The sequence below is a fragment of the Bubalus bubalis genome, chromosome 1 (assembly GCF_019923935.1).
Source record: "Bubalus bubalis isolate 160015118507 breed Murrah chromosome 1, NDDB_SH_1, whole genome shotgun sequence".
NCBI classification, from domain to species: domain Eukaryota; kingdom Metazoa; phylum Chordata; class Mammalia; order Artiodactyla; family Bovidae; genus Bubalus; species Bubalus bubalis.
This window is the reverse complement of record NC_059157.1, coordinates 154,014,372-154,040,733: the sequence shown is the minus strand read 5'-3', so window position 1 is coordinate 154,040,733 and position 26,362 is coordinate 154,014,372. Positions and strand designations below refer to the sequence as shown.

The following is a 26,362-nucleotide window of genomic DNA, read 5'->3' as shown; positions in this document are numbered from 1 at the left end:
CATCACTTTGCCAACAAAGGTCCATATAGTCAAAGCTATGGTTTTTCCAGTAGTCATGTATGGATGTGAGAGTTGGACCATAAAGAAGATTGGGCATCAAAGAATTGTTGCTTTCAAAGTGTGGTGCGGTGAAGACTTGGACAGCAAGGAGACCAAACCAGTCAATTCTAATGGAAATCAACCCTTAATATTCATTGGAAGGACTGATGCTGAACTGAAGCTCCAATCCTTTGATCACCTGATGTGAAGAGCTGACTCATTGGAAAAGACCCTGATGCTGGGAAAGATTGAGGGCATGAGGAGAAGGAGGTGACAGGATGAGATGGTTGGATGGCATCACCGACTCAATGAACATGAGTTTGAGCAAACTCCGGGAGATAGTGAAGGACAGGGGAGCCTGGTGTGCTGCAGTCTATGGAGTTGCAGAGTCAGACATAACTGAGCGATTGAACAGCAACAAAAGCCTCTACACAATCCTGATCCTTTCCTCAGTTTCTCATCCCTTGGATTTCTCCTTCCTCCTAATTTGTGAGTGCTGTAGGATGCTCTGGAGAAGGCAATGGCACCCCACTCCAGTACTCTTGCCTGGAAAATTCCATGGACGGAGGAGCCTGGTAGGCTGCAGTCCATGGGGTCGCTAGGAGTCGGACACAACTGAACGGCTTCACTTTCACTTTTCACTTTCCTGCATTGGAGAAGGAAATGGCAACCCACTCCAGTGTTCTTGCCTGGAGAATCCCAGGGAGAGGGGAGCCTGGTGGGCAGCCGTCTATGGGGTCGCACAGAGTCGGACACGACTGAAGCGACTTAGCAGCAGCAGTAGGACCCTCTTCTCTTCTATGGAACAATAAACTCATCTCTGCTGAAGTGCTTCTTCCAACCAGAGATCATATGTGCACTTTAGTAGACATCCTGTCTTGATTCAGGGCTTCCCTGATAGCTCAGTAGTAAAGAATCCACCTGCAATGCAGGAGACCCCAGTTCAATTCCTGGGTCAAGAAGATTTGCTGAAGAAGAGATAGGCTACCCACTCCAGTATTCTTGGGCTTCCCTTGTGGCTCAGCTGGTAAAGAATCTGCCTGCAATGTGGGAGACCTGGGTTCGATTCCTGGGCTGGGAAGATCCCCTGTAGAAGGGAAAGGCTACCCATACCAGTATTCTGGCCTGGAGAATTCCATGGACTATATACAGTCCGTGGGATCAAAAAGAGTTTGACACAACTGAGCGACTTTTACTTTGACTATCTTAACTCAGAAGAGAATGTGGAAATTTAGTGGGAATACTTGCCCAAGATAGTATAGTTAGTTGTGAAGCTAGAACTTAGAGCACTTATTTTCAGTCACTTCATCTGTAAATAGAGTTGGACTTGCCTAATATTTTGCAGCTTTATGACTTATAGCATTATGTTTGTTATGAAAAAACACTCTTAGAAGCAAATTAATGGTTAGTATTAATATTACTTTTTTCATATAGCTGATTTCCCTCAAAGTCATGGAGGCATAGGCTAGTATTATCTCATTTCCCCATTTGTTAATTCCTTTATTTCTTCATTTATACTTTGCTCTTCATCATATTTGAATGACTCTGTGTGTCAGTTTACTGTGAAAATGTGGGAATTAAGTATGATTTGCTTTATTGATATTAAATTGAAAACAGGTTAAAATTATGGAAACGTATCTCCATTTTTATAAAAGTATGGTCATTACTGATGTAAGATTTCCAATTTAAAGGCTTTCTACGTTCTTTTTCTTAAAGTAGAATTTTCAAAATCAAATCATTAGGTTATCTCACCAGGATACTTTAATTGAAAACATTATACAGCTATGCATGTGATTCATAGCGCCTACTTGCTGCTGCTACTGCTGCTAAGTCGCTTCAGTCATGTCCGACTCTGTGCGACCCCATAGACGGCTGCCCACCAGGCTCCCCCATCCCTGGGATTCTCTAGGCAAGAACACTGGAGTGGGTTGCCATTTCCTTCTCCAATGCATGAAAGTGAAAAGTGAAAGTGAAGCCGCTCAGTCGTGTCTGACTCTTCGCGACCCCATGGACTGCAGCCTACCAGGCTCCTCCGTCCATGGGATTTTCCAGGCAAGAGTACTGGAGTGGGGTGCCATTGCCTTCTCCAAGCGCCTACTTACTATCATATAATTTTCATAACATAGTTTAGGTTTTAGTCCTACCCCAAGTTAGCAGCAGCAAAGCAAACCAAATAAGAATCGTGTGCATTTCTTGATAACAGCTCAACCAACTGTATTTCAACATACCCTAATTTCAACGCACCCTAATTTAATAATATAGATGACATGGCACTTAAGGCTTTTCTTGATTAGAAGCCAAGAATCTTACTTGCATTTTTTTGAAAGGAAAAACTATCATGAGAACAAAATACTGGCAGGGTGATGGGCCAAACAGAGAGGATATTATAATTGCAAACTTCAGAGTTCAGTTTAGGATGTGTATGTATGTTGCTTCTTAGGTGATAGTCTGAAAACTAGAGACTATTTATGTATTTGGTTTGGGATCTCTGTGCCCCTGTTCTGTTCCCTGAACAGTTAGAGTTTCTCCAAGTTTTAGTCTTTCAGACTCTTAAACATATACACTTATCCTTGGTTCTTTACACTTACTAAAAAATTGCCTGTTTTATTCATCTGTCATTCTTTTTTCTCCCTTCTGGTTTTTCTTTTATTGGTTACACCAATAAAATGCATTTTTCAGACTACTTTCACTGACAATCCCCCTCCAAAAAAATCTTGCCATCTACATTTTTTTAGTCATTCAGGCCACCATTATCTTCTTATGTGGCAATTTCTGAGTAAAATAATATGAATATGGCTCAATTATTGACTTCAAAATCAGAATAAATAAAAATTCACAAAAGGGAATTCCCTGGCAGTCCAGTGGTTGGGACTTGGTGCTCTAACTTCTGGGGCCTGGGTTCAGTCCCTGGTCAGGGAACTAGGATTCCTTCAGGCTGTAAAGCATCGCCAAAAATAAAAATTTACAATGGCAGTAACTATTCATGATAAATAACAATTTTACAACTTGATCATTTCATAAAAACTTTTTAAAATTGGTTTAAATATTTGACAATAATCTCTTTTCTTGTTTTAAATATTGTACCTAATTAATATTGAGAGCATGTCTAATTTGATTAATTGTGTATTTCAACTTATTCCTGAAATGAAATTTCATTATAAATTATATTTTGCATCCTCATGCTAAAATTCAATGTAAAGTGTTAGGAGCAAAGTTTCTGCTAAGAATCAATTTTACATAAAATTCAAATAATTAAAGCAGTTTTTAAAAATAACTGGTCAAATGATTTACATTCCCTGACTTCAAGACTTACTATGAAACTTTGGTAATCAAGATTGTGGATTACTGTAAGGATAGACTTATAGGTAAATGGAATAGACTAGAAAGGCCAGAAATTAGCCATCAAATGTATGACAAATTTATTCTCAATAAAACTACCAAGGCAATTCAGTAGAGAAAGGGAAATCTTTTCAGTAAATGTTGCTGAAAAATACTGGATATCCTTATGGGAGAAATGAACATTGGCCCTTATCTTACGCTATACGTAAGAAGTAGCTTGAAATATATTATAGACCTAAATATAAAAACTAAAACTATAAAACTTCTAGAAGAAAATATAGGATCTTTTTCACATCTTTGCATTCTTGAAGCAGGCACATATTTCTTTGATAGACACAAATAGCACGAACTGTTTTTTAATAATAAATTGAATTTTTTATTAAAAGTTTCTACTCTTTGAAAGATCCCATTAAGAAGAAAAAAACAAGTCATAGAATGATAGAAAATATTAGCATGTTGACAAAAGATGTACAAAGAACTCTTAAAACTCAAATAATAAGACAACTTAATTAAATAATGAGCAAAAGGTTTGAACACCAACTTTAAAAAAGAAGTGAATGGTCAATAAGTGCTAAAAATACTCAATGTCATTAGCCATCAGAGAAATCCAAGCCCACCATATAATCTAGCCTTTCCAATATTACATATTTACCCAAGAAAAGTGAAAATATGTCCACACAAAAACTTGTGCATAATTGTTATAGCAGCTTTATTCTCAAAAGCCAGAAACTGGAAACAACCCAAATTCTATCAACAGGTGAATGGATAAACAAATTGTGGATATATTCATATAATAGAATTCTATATTATTATATATGAGTTATATATATATATATTGTTGTATATGAGTTATATATTCATGTAATAAGATTCTATCAGTAATTAAAAAAAAAAAAAAAACAGAGGTACCCAGCAACCTGGAGCTTTCACAAAAATATGGAGAGTGAAAGACATCAGACATGAAAAAATATAACAGTTTATATGAAATTCTAGACAATGGAGACTAATCCTTTTTGGCAGAAAGCAGATCTGTGATTGTCTGGGGTCAGGGTACAGATAGAAATTGACCACAGAGAGAGGCACAAGGAAATGTTGGTGGTCATCGAAGTATTCTATATTTTTATTTGGGTATTGTTTACACAGGTGGTTTACATTTATCAAAACTCATTGAATTGTATACTTAAAGTGAGTATAATCATTATACATAATATGTAAATTATATTTCAGTGAAGCTCAATTTGAAGTATTTAGTAGTTTCTTTAAAACTATTGATTTTGTATCCTGTACTTCCTTAATATTATAGCAAAATACTCTGCTTTTAAGAAAGAGAAATTAAGGTCTTCTACCATCCACTACTATTCTCCCTACCCCATCTCTGTTTAAAAGATTAAATTGTATATATATTTGATAAGAATATGAAATACACGTAAGCAATCATAGCTATTCATCATTTAAGGCATGTAAGATTATCAGAGATTCAAAGGCTAAAGAGACACTTGGTGCAATGGGAAACATACAAAATGTGAAGTTCAAAGACTTGGTTTCATATCCCCACTCTGCTTCTTACAGTATCTCTTAAACTTTGAGTGTCACATACCTGATTTGAAAAATGGGGATATTATATATTACCAAAAATTATGTCTGTTTCAGTGTCAAATGAAATAACAGATGCAAAGCTATTTTGTAAATACACAAATCCTTGTACCTATCCACTGTACCTTCAGCTCATAATTACTTGCAAATAAAAATTATAAATAAAAATTCTATTTTTCCCATGAGCTCTGAGAGAGCAAAATCAAATGTCATTTCAACCAGAAATCTCTGGCACCAGACTAGCATCTGGCAGATAGAGGCATTAAATAGATGCTGGCTAAGTTACTTTCAATTCCTGTTTCTGAACCCCAGCATTTTTATCAATATGTTTAGGGAAATTAGAGTAGGTAGAGCCATGGCTTATGAGTCCAAACAGAAAATGCTTTTAAGAAAATGTATTAGAACTCATAAATTTTATCTTGACAACTGTGATATTCAAATATGTTAGGTACCATTTGCTTCTGACATCATAAGGGAATGGATCACAAAAGACTTGAATTTAGGCTGTCCACTTATCCTGGCATAGCAAGTCCCCTGGTTCATAGTATTAAGTCCTTAAAGAATAAACTTCATTGCTTCTAAACCATGTATAACTTTCTATTAAAGATGAAATCTAATAAAGAACTAGCTATGAGAGGAAACATAAGATGAAGTCAAGCTGATCATCACCTTCTTTATTCTTAAGAAGTTAATAGTTCAAACCCTTTATTTTTGGTAGAGGACTCCTGAATATACTGTCTACCACAATCCTGTGGTGTTAGGGGTACGCGGCAGCTGTACAAGTAAGTCCAAAGGGTCCTGACACCAACACCAGTATAGCTGACATTTTTCCATTAAGTTTTATTTCATTAATCTGAATGCCACATATGCACCCTTCTCTAGCATGTGGGAGGCCAGAACGTAAGAACCTGCAAACAAAGACAAAAACCATTACTGGGGTGATATGAAGAAGAGAGTTGCAGATTTTTTTTTTTATCTCCTCTGCACCTTGGAGTGAGCATAACCGTTGCTTTGTGTGGGGGGTGGGGGTGGGGGAATACTATAAGGAGGGTACATCTTTTCATTTTCTCTGGGTTGGAGAACCGAGTGGATACTCTCTCTCTGGATCTAATATTTATTTATGGAAAATTTGTCTTCTCCTTTTACTGTCATCCTGTAATAAACTGATGCATTAACTTTGTAAAATTTAAGACTATGGAGTTATTATATGCACTTACAAACATTTTTGGGTAAATGGTTCTTTTGACCTTCTATTACTCTTCATTTAAATCTTATTAACTTTCCAGTTTTAACATAGTTTTTTTTTAAATAAGAATTTAAACATAAAATGATAACCTTAGATAAAGAACTAAGGGATTTTAGTATTTCATTGTTATTGTTTCTGCTTTTAGTAGTTTTTTGACCCTTATAAGTGTGTATAATAGTCAATATTAATGTTCTTATTTTCTCAAATTTGTTATAAAAATTATACCTTTACTGCAAATGATATATTACTTTTTAATCATGGGAAACTGTAGCAATATCTATATTGAACCCAAAATATAATATGAATATATGTGATCTTACTTTATATTAACATCTGTATTTTTTATGTATGTGGGGGGATATGTGTTTATTTACTTTAGGTGCATTTTACTGCATTTATATGTTCACAGAGATTTTATATAGAGGCATTAAAAAAGTAAACAGGTATAGTCAGTCATGGGTGTTATTTTATATGGGTGTGTGTGTGTATATATATATATATATATATATATATATATATAGGTTATTGGGGATGCAAAGATATAAAAGATAGAAGAATCTAGTAATTGCCTTTAAGATCAGAGCACAAAGCATTAGTTTGGATTTTACAAGGCCAGCCAGCAACAAAAGAGCAGTAATTTATGAGCTCAGCGTAAAAGAATAGCATAATTACATTAAAAATTAATGCTAATGAACACTAAAATGGGGAAGGTGGTTATGATGAAAGTTTGTATTCATCTTCTCTGGTTTGAATGATGGCTAGTGGCTTGATTAATGGCTTAATTTCTATCAATTAGCGGGGAAAAATCTCCTGCGAGACAAGGGTAAATTGAGCATTGAATTACATATCTTGCTTTTGTGTGCTAAGAAAAAAGAGCTGCGTATCTCTGATATTAGCCACAGTGACAAATGTGGTGTGCCTGCGATGTCTGCATTAGCTCTCCTGACAGGCGCGTTGTGTGTGGTTATGGGGTGTTTGGAGATGGCTGGCAGACAGCATTCACTGCAAGTGCCTCAGAAACACAACTCTTCCATCTACAGAATTTTAATTAGAGTCAATAAGAATTCTGAAATTAAAATGGACAACAAATAACAACTTCAGAGTCTGTATTCTGCCCTGTTAATCCAGTATACTTCAAATTATATTCCTTTCTTCTATCCAGTAGCTTTAGCTTTGTTGGAATTATTACTTTTATTAAAGTGAATTTAACTACCCATGTTTATTACATTTGAGACAAGCATAAGGCAGTAGTCTATTAATATTTTGTTTAGTCAAATTCTCAGAAACCATTCTAGTTTTTTGTAGCAACAGTTATTGCACAATAAATAAATAACAGCTCTCAAGTAGTAATTTACTACTCAGATTATCTTCAGGCTTAAATGAAAGAATGATAGGTTTTCTAAAAGTTTTGTTTCTTTTATTCATTAATAAAGATTTTCAGAATGTGACATATATAATTCTTTAAAAATTTATTTGAGTAAGAAAGTTTCCAAAAACATACATCTGTAATCTAGCTCAAGATAATGCCAGAAGACCAAGACGATATTTATGGTGTCTCTTCTACTAATAAAGCTATGTTGTATTTTACTGAAAGAATAAGCATTAAAATGCAGAATAAGAACAATACTAAGGACATTTATTATACTATTAAATGGTTAAGAAGGTGGGGAAAAGAGTATGTTGCCTGGCAGGAGGGAATAAAGACTTTATTTGACTACTAAATAATGACTTTATCACAGTTCAGGGTTTGGATCCCACTTCTACCACCAACCAGCTGTGTGACCTTGGCCAAGCTACTTAGCCTCAGTTTCTCATCTGTACAATGGAAATATTAACACTACTATCTTTGATGGTCATGATCATTAAATGAGGTGATCCATGTGAATCTGCCTAGCACTTAATGCCATACATGTAAGCTTCTGTTACTGCCATGATGACTGCTTCTGCTACCTTAACAGCTCATCTGACCTATTTAACAACCATTTTAATATTTAAAATTAGCCTCTGTGACCTTCCTCACTAGAAAGGCATTCTAGATATTGATGATCAAAACAAGGGTGTGTAGACTTACAAACACTACACTAATATATATCTGTTTTAAAACATGATTTCTACCAGAGGACTACTCTTATAGGGAGTGTGTGTTACTAGACATCCATTAGGATTCCATATGGCCAGAAATTGAGAGGTTTATACACTCACTTTTTAGCTAACTTCTATGTCTTTAGTACGATTACTAAATCAGTGCTCTAGTACTAGCTCTCAGTTATTCAGTGCTTTATTGCTTCCTGAACCCTATGCCTCCTTTTGTAGCCCTCTATTTTCCATGATAATACACTGTCTATTTGCATGTGTATTAATCATCTCTCCCATTGAAACATAAGTTCCATGAGGGAAGAAACTCTTGTCTCTAAACCCTGGTATGCAGAACACTTGCCTGAATGTGCTCAACTATTTGGAAGTAGGAAAGGAGAAAGAAAGAGAGGGAAGAAAGGAGAGAAGCGATGTCTCAGCCATCCTATGATGTTTCAGCTATTTTCCCTATGTCACAGAGGAGAAAACAGACCATCACAGCCCACTTGCCCAAAGGTCACAAAGCTAGTAAGTAGCAGAAACAGGGTTTAATCCAGATAGTCTGGACTCAGAGCCGTTATAACTAACCACTTAGAGACATTTAATTTCTTAAGTTACAAATTTCTTATAATTTGACATTGCTCCCCCATGATTTTTTTTTTAATAGTCACGTTGTGTGCATGCTAAGTCGCTTCAGTCGTGTCCGACTCTTGTGACCCTGTGGCCTGTGGCCCGCTAGCCTCCTCTGTCAGTGGGATTCTCCGGGAAGAATACTGGAGCGGGTTGCCATTTTCTCCTCCAGGGGATCTTCCTGACCCAGGGACCGAACCCATATCTCTTACATCTCCTGCATTGGCAGGTGGGTTCTTCACCACTGGCACCACCTGGGAAGCATGTCTTTTAATTTTTAAGTTTCAGCAAGTATTTATTGACTGCTTACTAAATCATAGAGCACACCATGCTAACTGCTGAAGCTGACACAAAAAGGTATGTCCCTATAGCTGGGAGAAATGAAACTTTTGCTTATGAAGAGATTAATATCAGTGCAAGGTAACATAGGCCGAGAGCCAAATGAATTATGGAAGATGTCCTTTTCTCACAGATGCCAAGGGAAAGTGATAGAAAAAGTTAAGAGCATTCTAGGTGAGAAGAACTAAAGGAGGTGGAATTTGTGTAGATTTTCAGTAAGGATTTTGTTTTTCATAAAACCTAGTCTGATTCTCAGTTCACTTGCACTTATTAAAATGTTTATCAGAAATTCTTCACTGGTTCAGTCACATTAAAAATATTCCTGTTACTTAATTTGATATGGATAGCAATTTGTTGTAAGTCTGTCTTGGACCCCGTCCAAGGGGCTTTGTTACTAGAGATACTCCAGGAGCCTCATTGGCGGATATAACTTGGTACTGTACCATAAGCTTCCAGAAGACTGGTAGACAAGCCACATTCTACTTAAGAAGTTTTCTCATCTTTCACGTTATTTATGGATATCAGTTAGTGTTAGTGTTGGATGGATTTCTAATATATATTTTGTATGCTTTGTGAAAGAAACTTATTTAAAATACACTGTTTTGGAGGGAAACCAGTGGCTGTTTAATTAAAATTTTTGGGGGTACTCTTTCTGCCCCCTTCTGATGCCTATGTCAGAAGCTTTCTCTATCTCCTTTATACTTTAATAAAACTTTATTACACAAAAAAAAAAAAAAAATTTTTGTTCATGAGAATTTGCTTTAACTTTAGAATTCCAAGTAAGCTTTACGGGATGTTTTATTTGTTTATGAATTTTATTGACTAGCCATCTTTATTTGCTTATTTATTGAATAACCAGTTTGTTACTGTTTGCTTTTTTTCCTTCTATTAAAACACTTGAAAATGCTTTACATTTCAAGGACTTGGTTTTGTTTTCAGTGTCTGTGTTGTACCATAAAAGGGATTTTTCAGATATTTCTTGACTAAAATTTTAGTCCATTTAAAATGAAAATAAGATATTCTCTTGTACTATTTATGTATTTGTAGCAGTATATTAGTATATAATTTTTTCCCCTTTGGGAGAGAAAAGCAGCATAACTAACTCAGTAACTATGAAGCCAACCAACCCAAACTCTTTATAAAATAAAATGCATTTTAACTTTGGGGAAATTCATAAATTATTAATAGTCAAAAGGAGTCAAGATGCCTTTCATGAAACTCATGCTGTCCCCAGCACATGATTACATCTTGGGAAATAGTGCCATCTGCTGTTTTCAGCCTGGCATTGCTGCCAGTTTAGAGATGGGCTTGTTTGTAATCTGCAAACAGTTTACAGATTTACATTTTGTCTTTTCAAATAAAAATTTATATCGGACCTTGTCATCATTATTTACCAATCTTAAATTTGTGTACCATTTGATAATATTTTCAAAGAAAATTGTGTGTCATGTGAAATTGTTAAATAAAACTTTAAGTAGCAAGTGAGCCTAATTTTTATAAGATCAGTGGTAACAAAATATTTGATTTTAATTGTCGTCTTAAGAGAAACAAAATAATATTCCATTCAGCAAATGAGTTAATACTGGACTTTTTTAGTCTCTAGTGACTTAACTTTGACTCTATTATTTTTTCTTTTACTATGAAATATGAAATATTCTACAGACTTCTTGAAAGCAACCTATGAAAGTCATCTTGTTTACCAATAATGTATTTATCAAAAACATCAAGTGCAAATATAAATGTTTACTTCATGTTTATCATGTTAATATTTTAAAACATCCTATAATTTTTATTCTCCCAGTAACATTGTCACTTGTCTTCATTTTTACCTTATGGCTAGTAAATGCAGGATACTTTGTATGCTAGGCACTCATGCCAAGCATATAAACAATAATCAGTTTTAATCCACATTTTTCCTAGTCTTAAAATTGGTATAGAAATTTTAAATGACAAATTGGCATGTAAAACTTAAGAGCCTGAATTTAAAACAATTTACTATATATTATGTGTTTTATTCTGCTTCCCAAAATGACTGGGTTATACCTAAGACATACATTTGTGGGCATTGATCTTAGAATTTTGAGTATGAAGCAATTTAAAACATGTTTTATGCCTGTTTTCAGACAGCATGGAGCTGAGCTATGTATAAGGCTGGAAATGTAAATATCCTATGAATCTTTCAAATTGTAATTTATATATCACTCTCTTACTCTTTAATTTAAATATCACACTCTTTAAATATCACTAGTGAAATGGCCCCCTGCGTTGAAAGGTGAAACCCATGTTGGTTTGTTTTCATATTGTAAGTCAGGCAGACAGGCTTTCCCTATCTGTCCCGTCACTTTGTCAGCCCTCATCTTTAAAGAAACACAAAGATAATGTTCTGTTTTTCTTCTAATCTTCTTTCCATCCTTTATAATTTCTCCAGTGCTATTTTGTTAAACATACTGGCTCTTTGGCTAGCTTCTATGATAGCACTTTTATTTGTGTTAGGAGCTGGTTGTATGCCCATATTTAAAGCTACAAGCACTGGAACCTTTACATCAAGTACTGTTTGTGAGCTCACCTCTGACATCTAATACTAATGATGTGCTTTGTAAATCCAAATGAGAGAATATGTTAGAGAAAAAAATCCGAAGGGTCAAACAGTTGATACTTAGAAGACATCATCCTGAAGTCAGAGATAGTGTTTTTGGTTGGGAACTAATGATTATGAAATAATTGTGAGAGTAATTAAGACCTACGCAAACAAATGTGTTTTCATATTGAAAAATTAAAGTTGAATCACCTGGAATGGTATCTTTTATGATTTTTCTGTGCTATATACATGTAAATAGTAAAATACTATTCTCTGGTACAGGATGTGTTAATATTAATAAGTTAGCTGGGCAAAGAATCTTCTCTTGTTTCGCATGCTCAATTTGTACATTGCATAATTAAAGTCCACAGGAGGTTTTATTCTAAAGCATGTGGAACTATTTGCTCTTCCATGACACTCTGACAGTGTTTGCTTTTATGTTGGAAAATATATTCTTCCAAAGATGGAAGTGTTGTCTCTGAAGCTATTATTTCCACGCATTCCATGCAGGATTTCTCACATGAGAAAAGACTGGTTAGAGCTGTCAGGGACACATCTTCAGAAGCATTGTCTTTCTCTTAAATAAACTGGAACTTGCATAAGACTATATACTTATAATTTGTGATTGGCCAAAAATTGAACCAAAGATTTTTCATAAAATGTTAATTTTTATTTTTTAGCATATTAAACCAGAATTACTTTTGCAGCTTAGTATGTAGAAGTTGCTTTGATGCAGGTAGCTCTATCTTCTTAAACCAGTTGTTACAATTGCTTTTTAAGTAAATTCAGTTATTCATAAAGGCTAAAATCCCAGCATTTTTAGATACCTTGGCTGAGTGTTCAGTAGCTCTTAATTCAGCTGTGTATTCATTTCAACTTAGACTAACCATGAGTGTGTGATCCATAAAGTTGCATTTTTTCCTGCCCATCTGGCATGTGAAAAAAATACAAAAATATGAAATGACACATGACTGTGGCTGTTTATTAAAGCACTAATTATAAAGGCAAACAACTGGGAACAACTCAAATGACCATCAATAGGTATTGGTAGGAAAAAAACTATTATGCAACCATATAGTAGGTTACTGTATATCTGTAACAGAATGAGCAAGTCTCTATGCTAAAAGACATAGTGCCAAGTTAGAGAAGTAATATACATAGAAATGTATAGCATGCTAATTGTGTGTAAGAAAGAAGAGAATATGTATGCTCATATTTTCAAAAATAAGCAATGGAAGGATAAAAATCAAAACCTAATAAAAAATGACTGCCTGTGGATTAGGGGAAGAACTAGGGGAAGGGGGTAAGAAAGGAAACCTACACTTTTCTGAATGATGTTTTAATTTTGACTTTACAAGAATGTTTTATACAATCAAAAACCAAAATATTAATTATGAAAACAACAGAGCAAAAGATTTAAAAACTTTTTAAAAAGCTGAAACAAATGAACCTAACTGTTATCAAGTTGGTAGCATAATCACATGGAGAATTATTTCTCCAAATGACTTTGTAGTGTTTTGACAGTTCATCAGTGGAACAAATCCTAAAATCAAAAAGAACCATCAATTTTAAATTGCGTAATTCATCTTAATAGTAGTGTTTATCTTATTATTTTGAAACTAATACAAAGGCAACTCAGAAAGAACAAGTAAGTCCTTTTGATCATATCTTTAAAGCCTAAGTAATATTCTTAGTGGAGAAGGCACTGGCACCCCACTCCAGTACTCTTGCCTGGAAAATCCCATGGATGGAGGAGCCTGGTAGGCTGCAGTTCATGGGGTCACTAAGAGTCGGACGCGACTGAGCGACTTCACTTTCACTTTTCACTTTCATGCTTTGGAGAAGGAAATGGCAACCCACTCCAGTGTTCTTGCCTGGAGAATCCCAGGGACGGGGGAGCCTGGTGGGCTGCCGTCTCTGGGGTTGCACAGAGTCGGACACCACTGAAGCAACTTAGCAGCAGCAACAATATTCTTAGAATAAAAGGAATGATATACAAATATAAAAGACTCAAAAAAGTATTATAATCTTGAATTCAGCTGGTAATATCAGCATAAACTTATATTTGTTTTTTCTCTCCTAAAAATACGTATTTCCTATCCCACCCACTGAAAAATATGAGAAGCAATGACAATCCAAAAACAATGGGAACCCCTACTGCTCAGGTTATTGTCTTTAAATAAATGTCATTTCCCACTAAAGGGAATCCAAGCCTCTTGGGGAAATGGCTGATTGCAAGTCTAAGACAGGAACTGTACAGGATGAACCTGGGACCTCTTCAGTTCAGTCGCTCAGACATGTCCAACTCTTTACGACCCCATTGACTGCAGCATGCCAGACCTCCCTGTCCATCACCAACTCTCAGAATTTACTCAAACTCATGTCCATTGAGTCGGTGATGCCATCCAACCATCTCCTTCTCTGTCGTGCCCTTCTCCTTCCACCTTCAATCTTTCCCAGCATCAGGGTCTTTTCAAATGAGTCAGTTCTTCACATCAGGTGGCCAAAATATTGGAGTTTCAGCTTCAGCATCAGTCCTTCCAATGAATATTCAGGACTAATTTCCTTTAAGATGGACTGGTTTGATCTTCTTGCAGTCTGAGGGACTCTCAAGAGTCTTCTCCAACACCACAGTTCAAAAGCATCAATTCTTCAGCACTCAGCTTTCTTTATATCCAACTCTCACATCCGTACATGACTACTGGAAAAACCATAGCCTTGACTAGATGGACCTTTGTTGGCAAAGTAATGTCTCTGCTTTTTAATATGCTGTCTAGGTTGGTCATAACTTTTCTTCCAAGGAGCAAGCGTCTTTTAATTTCATGGCTGGGGTCACCATCTGCAGTGATTTTGGAGCCTCAAAAAATAAAGTCAGTCACTGTTTCCACTGTTTCCCCATCTATTTGCCATGAAGTGATGGGACAGGATGCCATGATCTTAGTTTATGAATGTTGAGCCTTAAGCCAACTTTTTCACTCTCCTCTTTCACTTTCATCAAAAGATTCTAGTTCTTCTTCATTTTCTCCCATAAGGGTGGTGTCATCTGCATATCTGAGGTTATTGATATTTCTCCTGGGAATCTTGATTCCAGCTTGTGCTTCCTCTAGCCTAGCACTTCTCATGATGTACTTTGCATATAAGTTAAGTAAGCAAGGTGACAATATACAGCCTTGACGTACTCCTTTCCCAATTGGGAGCCAATCTGTTGTTCCATGCCCAGTTCTAACTGTTGCTTCCTGACTTGCATACAGATTTTTCAAGAGGCAGGTCAGGTGGTCTGGTATTCCCATCTCTTTCAGAATTTTCCACAGTTTATTGTGATCCACACAGTCAAAGGCTTTGACATAGAAAGTAGAAATAGTGCAGAAATAAAGCAGAAATAGATGTTTTTCTGGAACTTTCTTGCTTTTTCCATGATCCAGCGGATGTTGGCAATTTGATCTCTGGTTCCTCTGCCTTTTCTAAAACCAGCTTGAACATCTGAAAGTTCACGGTTCACATACTGTTGAAGCCTACCTTGGAGAATTTTGAGCGTTACTTTACTAGCATGTGAGATGAGTGCAGTTGTGCAGTAGTTTGAACATTCTTTGCATTGCCTTTCTTTGGAATTGGAATGAAAACTGACCTTTTCAGTCCTGTGGCCACTGCGGAGTTTTCCAAATTTGCTGGCATGTTGAGTGCAACACTTTTCACAGCATCATCTTTTAGGATTTGAAATAGCTCAACTGGAATTCCATCACCTCCACTAGCTTTGCTTGTAGTGATCCTTCCCAAAGCCCACTTGACTTCACGCTCCAGGATTTCTGGCTCTATTTGGGTGATCATACCATCGTGATTATCTTACCAGTCTTCGTGGGACCTCTTACCAGTCTTAACAAAAGAGGTCATATCAGAAGAGTGCTCCCACTCTCCCACTGTTCATATCCAAGAGGCTACCACCTGGCAAAGGTAGAATCAAAATGCGAAGATGACGCCCACGGACTGAAATGCATTAAATATATAATTATTCATGAGCTCATAATGGTCACCTTTGGACCAGAATTGATCAATAAAGAGAAAGAATTAAACACTCTGCTTTTTCCTGTACAGACTATATTTCAGTCATAAAATAGTCAATGAGGGAAATTCTTTAGACCAGAGTTAATAAATATGGTACAAATAATAGAATTAGAAAAAAAATCACCATTTTGCAGTGCCTAATAAAATAATGGATTTAAGCAACAATCATTAATGTCTGCTAAAACCATTAAGTGAAAGTTTAGTGGAGAACTTAATAATAGGGTAGGACTGACATCATCTTGAACACGCTGATCAAGCTTAACATCATTAAAAGTGGAAGAAGCACATCCTAATCTGATGTATTTGGTATTACACAGCACTACCTGTGATGTATGCTTGACCAAAAGAAACTGAAGCTCATACTTAAGCCTGGCTAGATCTAACTGCTGCTTTACAGAAAATATGAAGGATAGAAGAACATGTTAAATAACACCATGATAATAAAATCAGCAAAATCCAGAATATAGAAAATTTTAGAGGCTAAATGATCCATTTTCTCCAATAAATAAATGACAATGAAAGGAAGGGTTGGTGGACTGTTTGTGATTAAAAGGAATTTAAGATACTTGTTGACTAAGTGTAATATGTGGACTTTGTTTAGATCCTGTTTCAGATGAACCAACTGTTAAAAAAAAAAAACAACACTTTTTTTGGGCAATCAGTAAAAATTAAACATGGACTATACAGAACAATATTAAGGAATTGTTCCTAATAATATTGGACTTAAAGAAAGTATTGTAGTTATGTTGCTGGTTTTTTTTCCTTAAGCCCTTATCTGAGATGCCTACTAAAATATTTAGGGGTAACATGGCAAGAACTGACTCACTGGAAAAGACCCTGCTGTTGGGAAAGATTGAGGGTAAGAGGAGAAGTAGGGTTCAGAGGATGAGATGGTTCAATGGAATCACCAACTCAATGAACATGAGTATCAGCAAACTCCAGGAAATAGTGAAGGACAGGGAAGCCTGGCATGCTGGAGGAGCCTGGCAGGCTACAGTTCATGGGGTCACAAGAGTTGGACATGATGTAGCAACTAAACCACCAATATATCAATGCCTATTTCAATTTTGGGGGGGAGTGGACCTGAAGTATTTAAAATTAAATCCCACCGTAATGCCACTGGAGAAGGAAATGGCAACCCACTCAGTATTCTTGCCTAGAGAATCCTGTGGACAGAGGAGCCTGGTGGGCTGCTGTCCATAAGGTAGCATAGAGTCGGACATGACTGAAGCGACTTAGCATGCATGCATGCGTTGGAAAAGGAAACGGCAACCAACTCCAATATTCTTGCCTGGAGAATCCCAGGGACAGAGGAGCCTGGTGGACTGCCGTCTATGGGGTCGCACAGTCAGACACCACTGAAGGGACTTAGCAGCAGCAATGCCATGTTCTTGTTGTTCAGTCACTCAGTCATGTCTGACTTTACGACCCCATGGAAGGGAAACCCATTGATAGATTAAATAATAAGAAGAAAATTAATATATAATTAGTTAAAATTAACATAATTAGTATAAATATAATTATATATCGTTATACCAGAGGCTTCCCTGGTAGCTCAGTTAGTAAAGAATCTGCCTGCAGTGCATGAGACCCGGGTTCGATCCCTGTGTCAGGAAGATCCCTTGGAGAAGGAATGTTCTATTTGTGGATCTCTAGGGGTAAAATGTTTCTGTTATAACTTAACCATAATGTCTTTTTTTTTTAATCCAGTTAAATTTTGTAAGTCATAATATTACTTCATAGAAGGAACATTGTTTAGGTATAGTGCTGTTAACAAGCTTCCACATCAAAATACATGGACATTATATGCTCTCTTTTAGACCAAACCACCCTGGTAGAACAAGTAAAAAGAGTCAAAGAAATTGAAGCCATTGAAAGTGATTCTTTTGTTCAGCAAACATTCAGATCAAGTAAAGAAATCAAAAAGGTAAGTTTTCATCCAGGCATTATGAATAAGCCTTTACATTCCAACTAAAGAGAAGCTTTATTAATGGATTTTACTTAAATATAAGTTCTTCTAGTAGATGAAGTAGGGCAAGAGAGTGTCAGTGTGTTATTGAGAGAAAAAAATGAATCAGTGAGAATCAGTTTGTTTAAATTGTTAAAAAAAAAAACCTGTAAAAATGTTTCTGATGGTATTTTTATTTTAAAATTCACCAAGAAGACAAAGTAAAATGTCAACATGACAGTTCTATAGCAGTAATGTGCATTTTGTGAACATACACCATTTTCTTTTCAAATGGATACATCTGCTTTTTGAATTGACATTGCTAGAGAAAAATTAGAAAAGAACTTTAACAATAAAATTATTGCCCAAATAGTAACATATATCTATCTACACTCTTTGTCTATATATGGGTATCACTTACTCAACTCTAATAAAAGGAGCTTTCGTTGGCATTTTATTTCTGTTGAGTATTTGATTTATTCTTTCAATCATTATCAGGGTTATTTTTTGGAATTTGTGTTCTTTTAGGAAGAAAAGGCTGTCTACTGTGAAATACATGTATTCTTTAATATCACACATATAATGAAGATGTGCTATAGTTATTACTTATTCAAAAATATTCTGCATCTGTTGATATATTAATGACTGTGTGTATGACATTCTCCTGATGAATGTATTGGATTGGCCAAAAAGTTCATTCAGATTCTTTTGTAAGATGGTACAGGAAAACCCAAATGAACTTTTTGGCCAACCCAATATCATAATTCATTCATTTTGTTTCCTCTGATAAGTAGATATTTAAACAGTTGTAAGTTTGGAGGTATTATATATATGTTTGTGAATATACATTATTATCACCAGAGGATAAATTTTTCAAGATGGAATTATTTGTTAAAGGTTAATATTGTTGATTTTCGTACCTGTTTCCAAAGTCATTCTCCCAAAATACTGTATCAGTTCAAATTCCACCCCGAAGTACAGGGAGAAGTGTGCCTCTCACACCCTGGTTAACTCCTAACTTTTTAAGTCAGACTTTTTCATGCTTACTGACCTAATAGGTAAAAATTGACCTTTTGTTGTTCTGTTAGCATTTTATTTTATTGTTAGTGAGATGGATGGCTTTTCAGTTGCCATATATATTTTAAAATGATTCATTCTGGAGACATGAATTGAGCATGTGCAAGACGCCAGGATGCACTAGCCAACCTTGGTTAGTCCATGCCCCTGCCCTGTTATTTCGCTGATTTCGTTTGAACATTTTGTAGTTTGCCGCCACAATCTCTGAAGAAAAAGGAGCTGTGAAATGCACATTCATAAATATAGCTGCCCATTTTATTTAATATCTTACTTGTACATGTTATGGGGTCATTCACTTCTCCTAGTAGAATTGTAATTTATTTTGAAGTTGACTTCAATAGTATTTGTTTTCTAGAGTTCACCTTGACTTCCCAGTTCTCACCAGACACACTTAAGATAAACTAGCATTTTCTTTCTGTGGAACTATTTATTCCTCTATGGTTAATACACTGAGTCTTCTTCTAAATAACTTTTTCCCATTTGGTATTAATTATTAATATAACAAATTTATTTGCAGTTCTGTTCCTCTCTTCCAAGATAATAGCAGTTCTTCCAGTAACTAGTAAAATTGACAGTGATTGAGGAAATTGATCCAAACCCTGTTTAATATAGTGGAAAGAGCATGAACTTTGGACTCAAGATCTGCCTTTGAACTTAACTTTTACACTTCCTACCATAATTTATGATCTAGAGCAAACCTCATCCTCTTTCTAAGCCTCTGTTTCCAAATTCATAACATTAAGCTAATAGTATCTACTTTTTAGAGTAATTGAGAATTAAATATAATGATTATCAAATATCTAACATGTTTCTTAATCCATTAAATGTTTATTTTTAAATTATAGACTAGCATCTAAATTATTTGATATCTAAGTATGTTCTACACACCAAGTATGTATAGTGCATACAAAACTTGAAAAGTTCTACTGTAGGTATTCAATCCGTCTTAAGTATAAACTTTACTTCATTTATGTTTTTCTGATATGCCTCTTAGTTTCCCTGAGTCTCCTTGCTCACAAATCAGAGACCTTGCTGATAAACACAGAAATTCTTCAGAATTTCTTAAAAGACTTCTGAAATGTATAAATGTAATAATATCTATATATTTTAATTTCAGGATTAGTAATTTTTCTACCTTGTTATATTCCCAAGAAAAGTTTTAAAATATTATTTCCTATGGTTATTAATCTTAAGATAACTGATTAAATCCAAGAGAAAAACTGTTCTTCCCAAATTTATAACAAACCCTTTGTGTAGTTAAATGGGCTTCCTATGAAAGCAATATAAAGGAATTTCACCTACCTCTCTCATCAGAGGGACCACCATTATTAATTATTTTAATAATCAGCTTTTATTTGCTTTAGTTTTTAGTGCTGAGTTGGGGTTTACTCAGTTTCAATATGGCTTTTCTTATTTATACTTCAATTCAGATGCCACAGTTAAGGATTAAGAGGACAAGGATGGAACCCCTAGGGGGTCTCTTCATTTTGTAAGCAACCTTAAGAAATCTGTGTAAGGGAAACCCACCTTCTGTCTCAACTATCTTTTAAAAAGAATTTCCCCTTAACAATAATTCATAGAAAGACAGAAAATTGGAACAGGCTAGCTCTTGGCTGGATAAGAATGACAGAGAAGCAGAAGCAGCCTCAAAATATTAATCCAGCACTGCGAGTTGAGCCACTTAGAAATATGTTTAGTTTAAATATTTTACCAATAATTTTATTTATTTCCTCTAAAATGCAAACCAGATTACAATAAATCTTGCATTTAGCAATTTAGGAAGCAGTGGTCAAAAGCATTAGATGGAGGGTCAGACGTGGAGCCACATTCTGATTCTGCCATTTGCTGACTATATCCTTCAACTATGTAATAGTTTCATTACACCTTGACTCTCTTCTCTTAAAATGGGGATAATACCTGTAGCAGAGGTTTTTATGAGGATGAACAAGATATTTACATAAAACAGTTAACCACATGCCTGACATATATAAATATTCAAGAAATGAAAGCTGTTGCCACGCCTCGTCTTCCTGCTACTAATCCGCCTTCTCTCACTGAAGACCAAGTGCTGGATGTGTGTGCGACTTCCTTCAGAGCTATTTTAGACACAAAAATTTCCATTTTAGTTCTGCCAGAGATTGTTTTATGTAATTTTTTTATGTTCTCTAGACCTAAAATTCTCCTTACTTGAGGCTTGGTAATGTACTGTATTACCAAGCAAAGAGTTTTAAAATTACTTTACACAGTAACTTACTGGTTTCGTGTATAGACATCAGCTTGAAACCTGTTTGTTTCGACACAGCCATTTGGAAATGTTAAAGCACTAAGCAAATGGTATAAAACAATGTTGTATCCCAGCCCCACTTTTTCATATATATTTAAATAACAACTAAAATAATAATTACCATTATAATGGCTACCATTATACTAGACATTTAACTTTTATAATTTAACTAGTATCCTAGTAACATTTATAACTGAGGTTCAGCAAATTTTATAATGCATGGTTAAATCTAATAAATGATTGAAAGCAGCATCCAAACCAAATTTGTCCAACACCAGAACCCACTTTTTTCCTACTGATTAAATGTCTCTCATAATTGTAACTCAATGCATATTCCCTGTTAAGTTATAAAGAAAGCATGCCTTGAAGTGACCCTAACAGGGGAATATGCTAAAAAGCCTCAGAAGATGGCATTTACCTTGGGAAATGTACAGTAAGGCTAATAAAATATTAGCTATCCAACCCTGGACTTGTATTAGTCATCGCATATCAAAATCATCAGAAGAGCAGTGATGGGCCAGCAAAGCATAAATTCGCACTGGACTGTAATATAAAACAGTGGGCCAATTTATTAGTTTAGAAAGTGATATCCCTTCCATTTGCTAAAATGTCTGTGTCTGCAATATGAGGTAAAGATTCAGGATATCCAAGAAGATGAATTATTTATCAGGAGATGACTTAGCAAAGGGAGGTAAATTATCTAGAGGACCATTTCATCCAGGTCATGGGGAGATCTTATGGGCTATCCTTTTCTTGAAAATTAAATTATGACCCAAATTTCAACATCCTTTTCTCCTGGACAATTCTACACACGTTGGTATAAAATTTGTATCTCTAAAGAAGGCTTTTGTATAACCTAATGATAATGGTAGAGTCTTCAGCTGTATAAATTCCACTAATTTAACTAGGGAGATATTACCAGAAACGTGGCTATCACCAGTGACATGCTAGATGGTGTGTCTCCTGCAACACATTGATTTAACTAGTTTTAACTCTCTACCATCCTATTTCTCCAATGTGAGTAGATAGACAATCTGATAGTTCCCGATATATCATCAACTTGAGGAACCAAGATGCGACTTGTTTTCAGACTGCTCTCCCAGATAAACTTATTATCAGTTATTCAGTCCTAACGTTGTATTTGGCTAATATCCACCAGTGTTCAAAAAGGGTACCTAACTAAGCAGCATGGTCATTTGTTCTTTTACTTACAAAGTGCATTTTAAAACAAATTGTTCCAAACTGAACCACCAGGTGGCAGTGCTACTTGAAGCCAGATGTTTGGTCGTGGGCTGGCCATATTGAGGGTTTTTTAAAGTCAAATTTTCTCTAAAACAGCTTTCCTCACTTAAAGAAGCAATTAATCATTTTCCTCACACATTTTTAAATTAGCCATTATTGAATAATAACTTTTATGTTCTGATCCTAACCATTGAGAACTTTATGTTTTCTTTTTATACCTTATGTATATAAGCATACTGTGTAGGTAAAAACAAAATCAGATTACCTGATTTTTATAATAGAATGTTATCTCTGCCACCTGAATATGTGCAGTCTGCATCTTTGGCAACTAGAATAACAACACTTCACAATTTTTCAAGGTTGTTCTATATGGACAGCAGTCTCCTAGCTGAGCCCTTCATAGCCTGGCCTAGTTACGCAGAACAGAATGCCCACTTCAGTATTTTTGCTTGGAGAATTCCATGGACAGGGGAGCTTGGCGGGCTACAGCCCGTGGGATCGCACAGTCAGACATGACTGAAATGATTAGGCATGCACGTACACATACTCTTTCATTCCCTGTATGGCAACACATAATTTTAAAAAATTGTGTCTTGGACCTCACTGGGCTAGGATACTTCCCCACTTCCCTCTCTGCGGAATATGGGGTTTTACTGTTACATGCCTTCAGTTTTATAAAAAGTCAGTGTCATATCACTTAGGGCTATGAGTCTTCTGTGACCATTATTTTGGAGATGTAGTAATGTTAGAGGTCTGGGGAAAAATATTTTGGCTGCAAAATAAAAGAAAAAAACTTCCAAATCAAATTTACCAAATATTTCTTTAAACATCTCTGTTGTAACTTGTTGCAATTTTCTTTATATATATATATTGGTATTTTTTTGTTAGAGATCTGTCACCCCTTCAGCAAAATGTCATATTCAGTTTGGACATGGAACATGTCTTCTATTCTCCCTGGTGTACCCAGTGCTAAGCAATTAGTAGTGCTTAGTAAGTACTGGTTAAATAGACGAATCTCCAACTCTGAGATAAATCACTCTAATAACTAATTCATGCATATTTCATTTTCTAGATGTTTTCCCCAGTGACATCTGTTTTACACTTCATTCAGAGAAGTGGATGTTCAGAAGTAGGAAAGTCAACAAAACATGGAAATTGAAAAGCTATAGGTTTAGAACAATGGGTGTAGAAAAAAAAAAAGGCTAGTCAATCATCTAGAGTTTTTAAATTTTAACTTTTAATTCCAACTTCTCATCTAGTTTATCTCATCATTCATTTCATATTATCCCTGCAGCCTTGCTGTTAATTAGGCACTTCCCTGACCTCCTAGCTCAGGGAAGGAGATGTTGAAATTAACCTGAGCAGCACTACACTCTTGGTTCTTTCCAAGCAGGCACGATGATTTATTAGTCTTTGTCCCTGGTACCAAGCACAGTACCTGGCCTATAATATTTTATACAGTGGAATAGGATTCAACCACAAACAGGAATGAAATACTGATATACATGTTAAATGAAAGAAGCCAGTCACACACACACACAAAAACACATATTGTATGATTCCTTTTATATAAAATGTGCAGAATAGACAAATCCATAAAGACAGAAAGTAAATAAGTGGTTGCCTAGGGGTGTCAGAGTTGGGGAGAAATGGGGAGCAGTGACTGCTAATGGGTATGTGTTTTTTTAGGAGGGTTATACAAATGTTCTAAAGTTGTTTGGGGTGATAGTTTCAGAACTCTGCTGATGTAATAAAAGCAATATGAATTGTGATATGGAATTATATTTCAGTAAGGCAGTTAAAAGACTCTGATGCTGGGAGGGATTGGGGGCAGGAGGAGAAGGGGACAACAGAGGATGAGATGGCTGGATAGCATCACCGACTCGATGGACATGAGTTTGAGTGAACTTTGGGAGTTGATGATGGACAGGGAGGCCTGGCGTGCTGCAGTTCATGGGGTCGCAAAGAGTCGTGTACGGCTGAGTGACTGAACTGAACTGAACTGAACTGAAGGCACTTATTTAAGAAATAGTAATAAAAATCTTTGGATTTGCTTTTTATACCTAAAGAGACCAGCTCGGTGGAGATTTGTTGCCTACTTGTTTTGATTAATAGAATTTACATCTGTGTAATGTATATACTTTTTCAAGAGTATAGACTCATAAGTACAAATTTCTTAAGAAAAATATGTTGATTGTAAGAATAATATTTTCACAGTTTCTTTGTATTTGTTTGCTTGTTTGAGGAATAGTCTGTTATTCAGTATCCTAGGGCCATGTTGCAGTTAGTATCATCTCAAAGGAGGCCAGTTGAGCAATTATTATTCAAAATCTAAAGTGTTTTATGTTTCAGTCAGTAGAAGCTAATGAAGTGAAGCATGCAGCAACCACATCAGGACCTGCATCAGTGGTGGCTGATCCACCGAGTAATGAAAAGGAAATAGACCCAAGTAGCATCCCTACTGCTATCAAGTACCAAGATGACAATTCTCTGGCTCATCCAAATGTAAGACCCTTAAGCTTTAAGAATGTCAGTTTAAGTCTAGTTCACTGAAGTTAATTCAGACTGCTGTTCTTTTGGGCTGGTGACAAGAAGACCATTGAAGAAAATGGATTCATATGTTCATATTTGCCAAACATAAGACAGCTCACCCCCAGCCCTTAGAGCTGTTACCAGTATTTGAATCTGGTTTGGGCCACCCTATGTTACCTGATTTCTAGAAGATTCTTTATGTGGTTAAGAAAAATAGACAAAAGAGAGTTTTGTTTCGTTTTTTTCATCTGGCACTAAAAGATCTAATTCTGGCTCTGCTTATTGACTTATTGGCTTATTGACTGTGGGCATGTCATTAATGTCATATTGTGCTGTCTTCTGTGAATTAGGGTCATACCACTCTGTCTCTCAGAAAGTTTGTAGGAAATAAACTTTACAAAATGAAATGTAAAATTGTTAATAGTTTTTATATTAGTCCTTTCAAACTTTCCAAGGGTTATTCCAAATAGATGATCTTCAGTTAAGAAGTCATCAAGAGTTAAGTAGCATCTAAATGTTGTGCTAAAGGATGTATTCTATAAAGATGATTTGTAAGATCAAATCCAAGTTATCTGGCAAAAAATGATATTTTTCTTCTTTTTTTTTTTTTCATTTCAGTTATTTATTGAGAAAGCTGATGCTGAGGAAAAATGGTTCAAGAGATTAATCGCTCTCCGACAAGAAAGGCTAATGGGCAGTCCTGTGGCCTAAAATAATATTCATGTGGTTGAATTAACAGTAACATTGGAAATTTAGGTTTTTAAATCCTAGTATTAACTTTTTACTCTTAAAAATAATTTAGCTGATTATATAAAAAGGGTAATCTCATTTCATTCTTTTCTCATGTAGGCTCTACTAGTTGATTTGAACTTAAACATTGTGAGTATTGAAACTAGTATAAAGTTTAAGAATGCATGAAAATGTCATACTGTTAATAAAGCTAATCCTAGAAGTATTAGTATTAAAATAAATGGTATACAGTAGTGTCTCTGAGTACAGTTTGAAAAATATCAAGTTGCTGTTTTAAGACACAATTTTGATTAGTCGTGAATATAAAAGAATCAAACTATATGCTGTATAAGTGTGAGATTTCATCTTCCATGTATTTTAAAACCATCTGGAATGTTTTATTTCACCTTACTGCAAAATTTTAAGCACAATAACAAGCACTGTAAACAATCTAAGCAGAATGAGCCGTGCTAATCTTAGAGGAATAATACATTTAGTGAAAAAGCTACTTGAAAATTAAATAAATTGATAGTTTGTTTGCTTTGAGATCAGCGTTTAATAGGTGCTTCTTTGGTACATGTTAGCAGTTCGCAGCTCCTTCTTTCGAAAATTACACATTCACACTAGACCTAACCAGTTGACCAAATATTCATG

General features: G+C 35.4%; 1 protein-coding gene across 1 annotated transcript; it reads left to right on the top strand.

Annotated features, from left to right (window-relative positions):
- Window positions 1–17,676: 17,676 nt before the first annotated feature.
- LOC123334266 (serine/Arginine-related protein 53) lies at window positions 17,677–26,254 on the top strand. The gene is made up of 3 exons (XM_044945485.1): window positions 17,677–17,823; window positions 24,800–24,952; window positions 25,598–26,254. Exons 1-3 carry the CDS (start codon window positions 17,692–17,694, stop codon window positions 25,688–25,690), a joined length of 378 nt encoding a protein of 125 aa, XP_044801420.1. The 5' UTR covers window positions 17,677–17,691; the 3' UTR covers window positions 25,691–26,254.
- The last annotated feature ends 108 nt before the right edge of the window (window positions 26,255–26,362 follow it).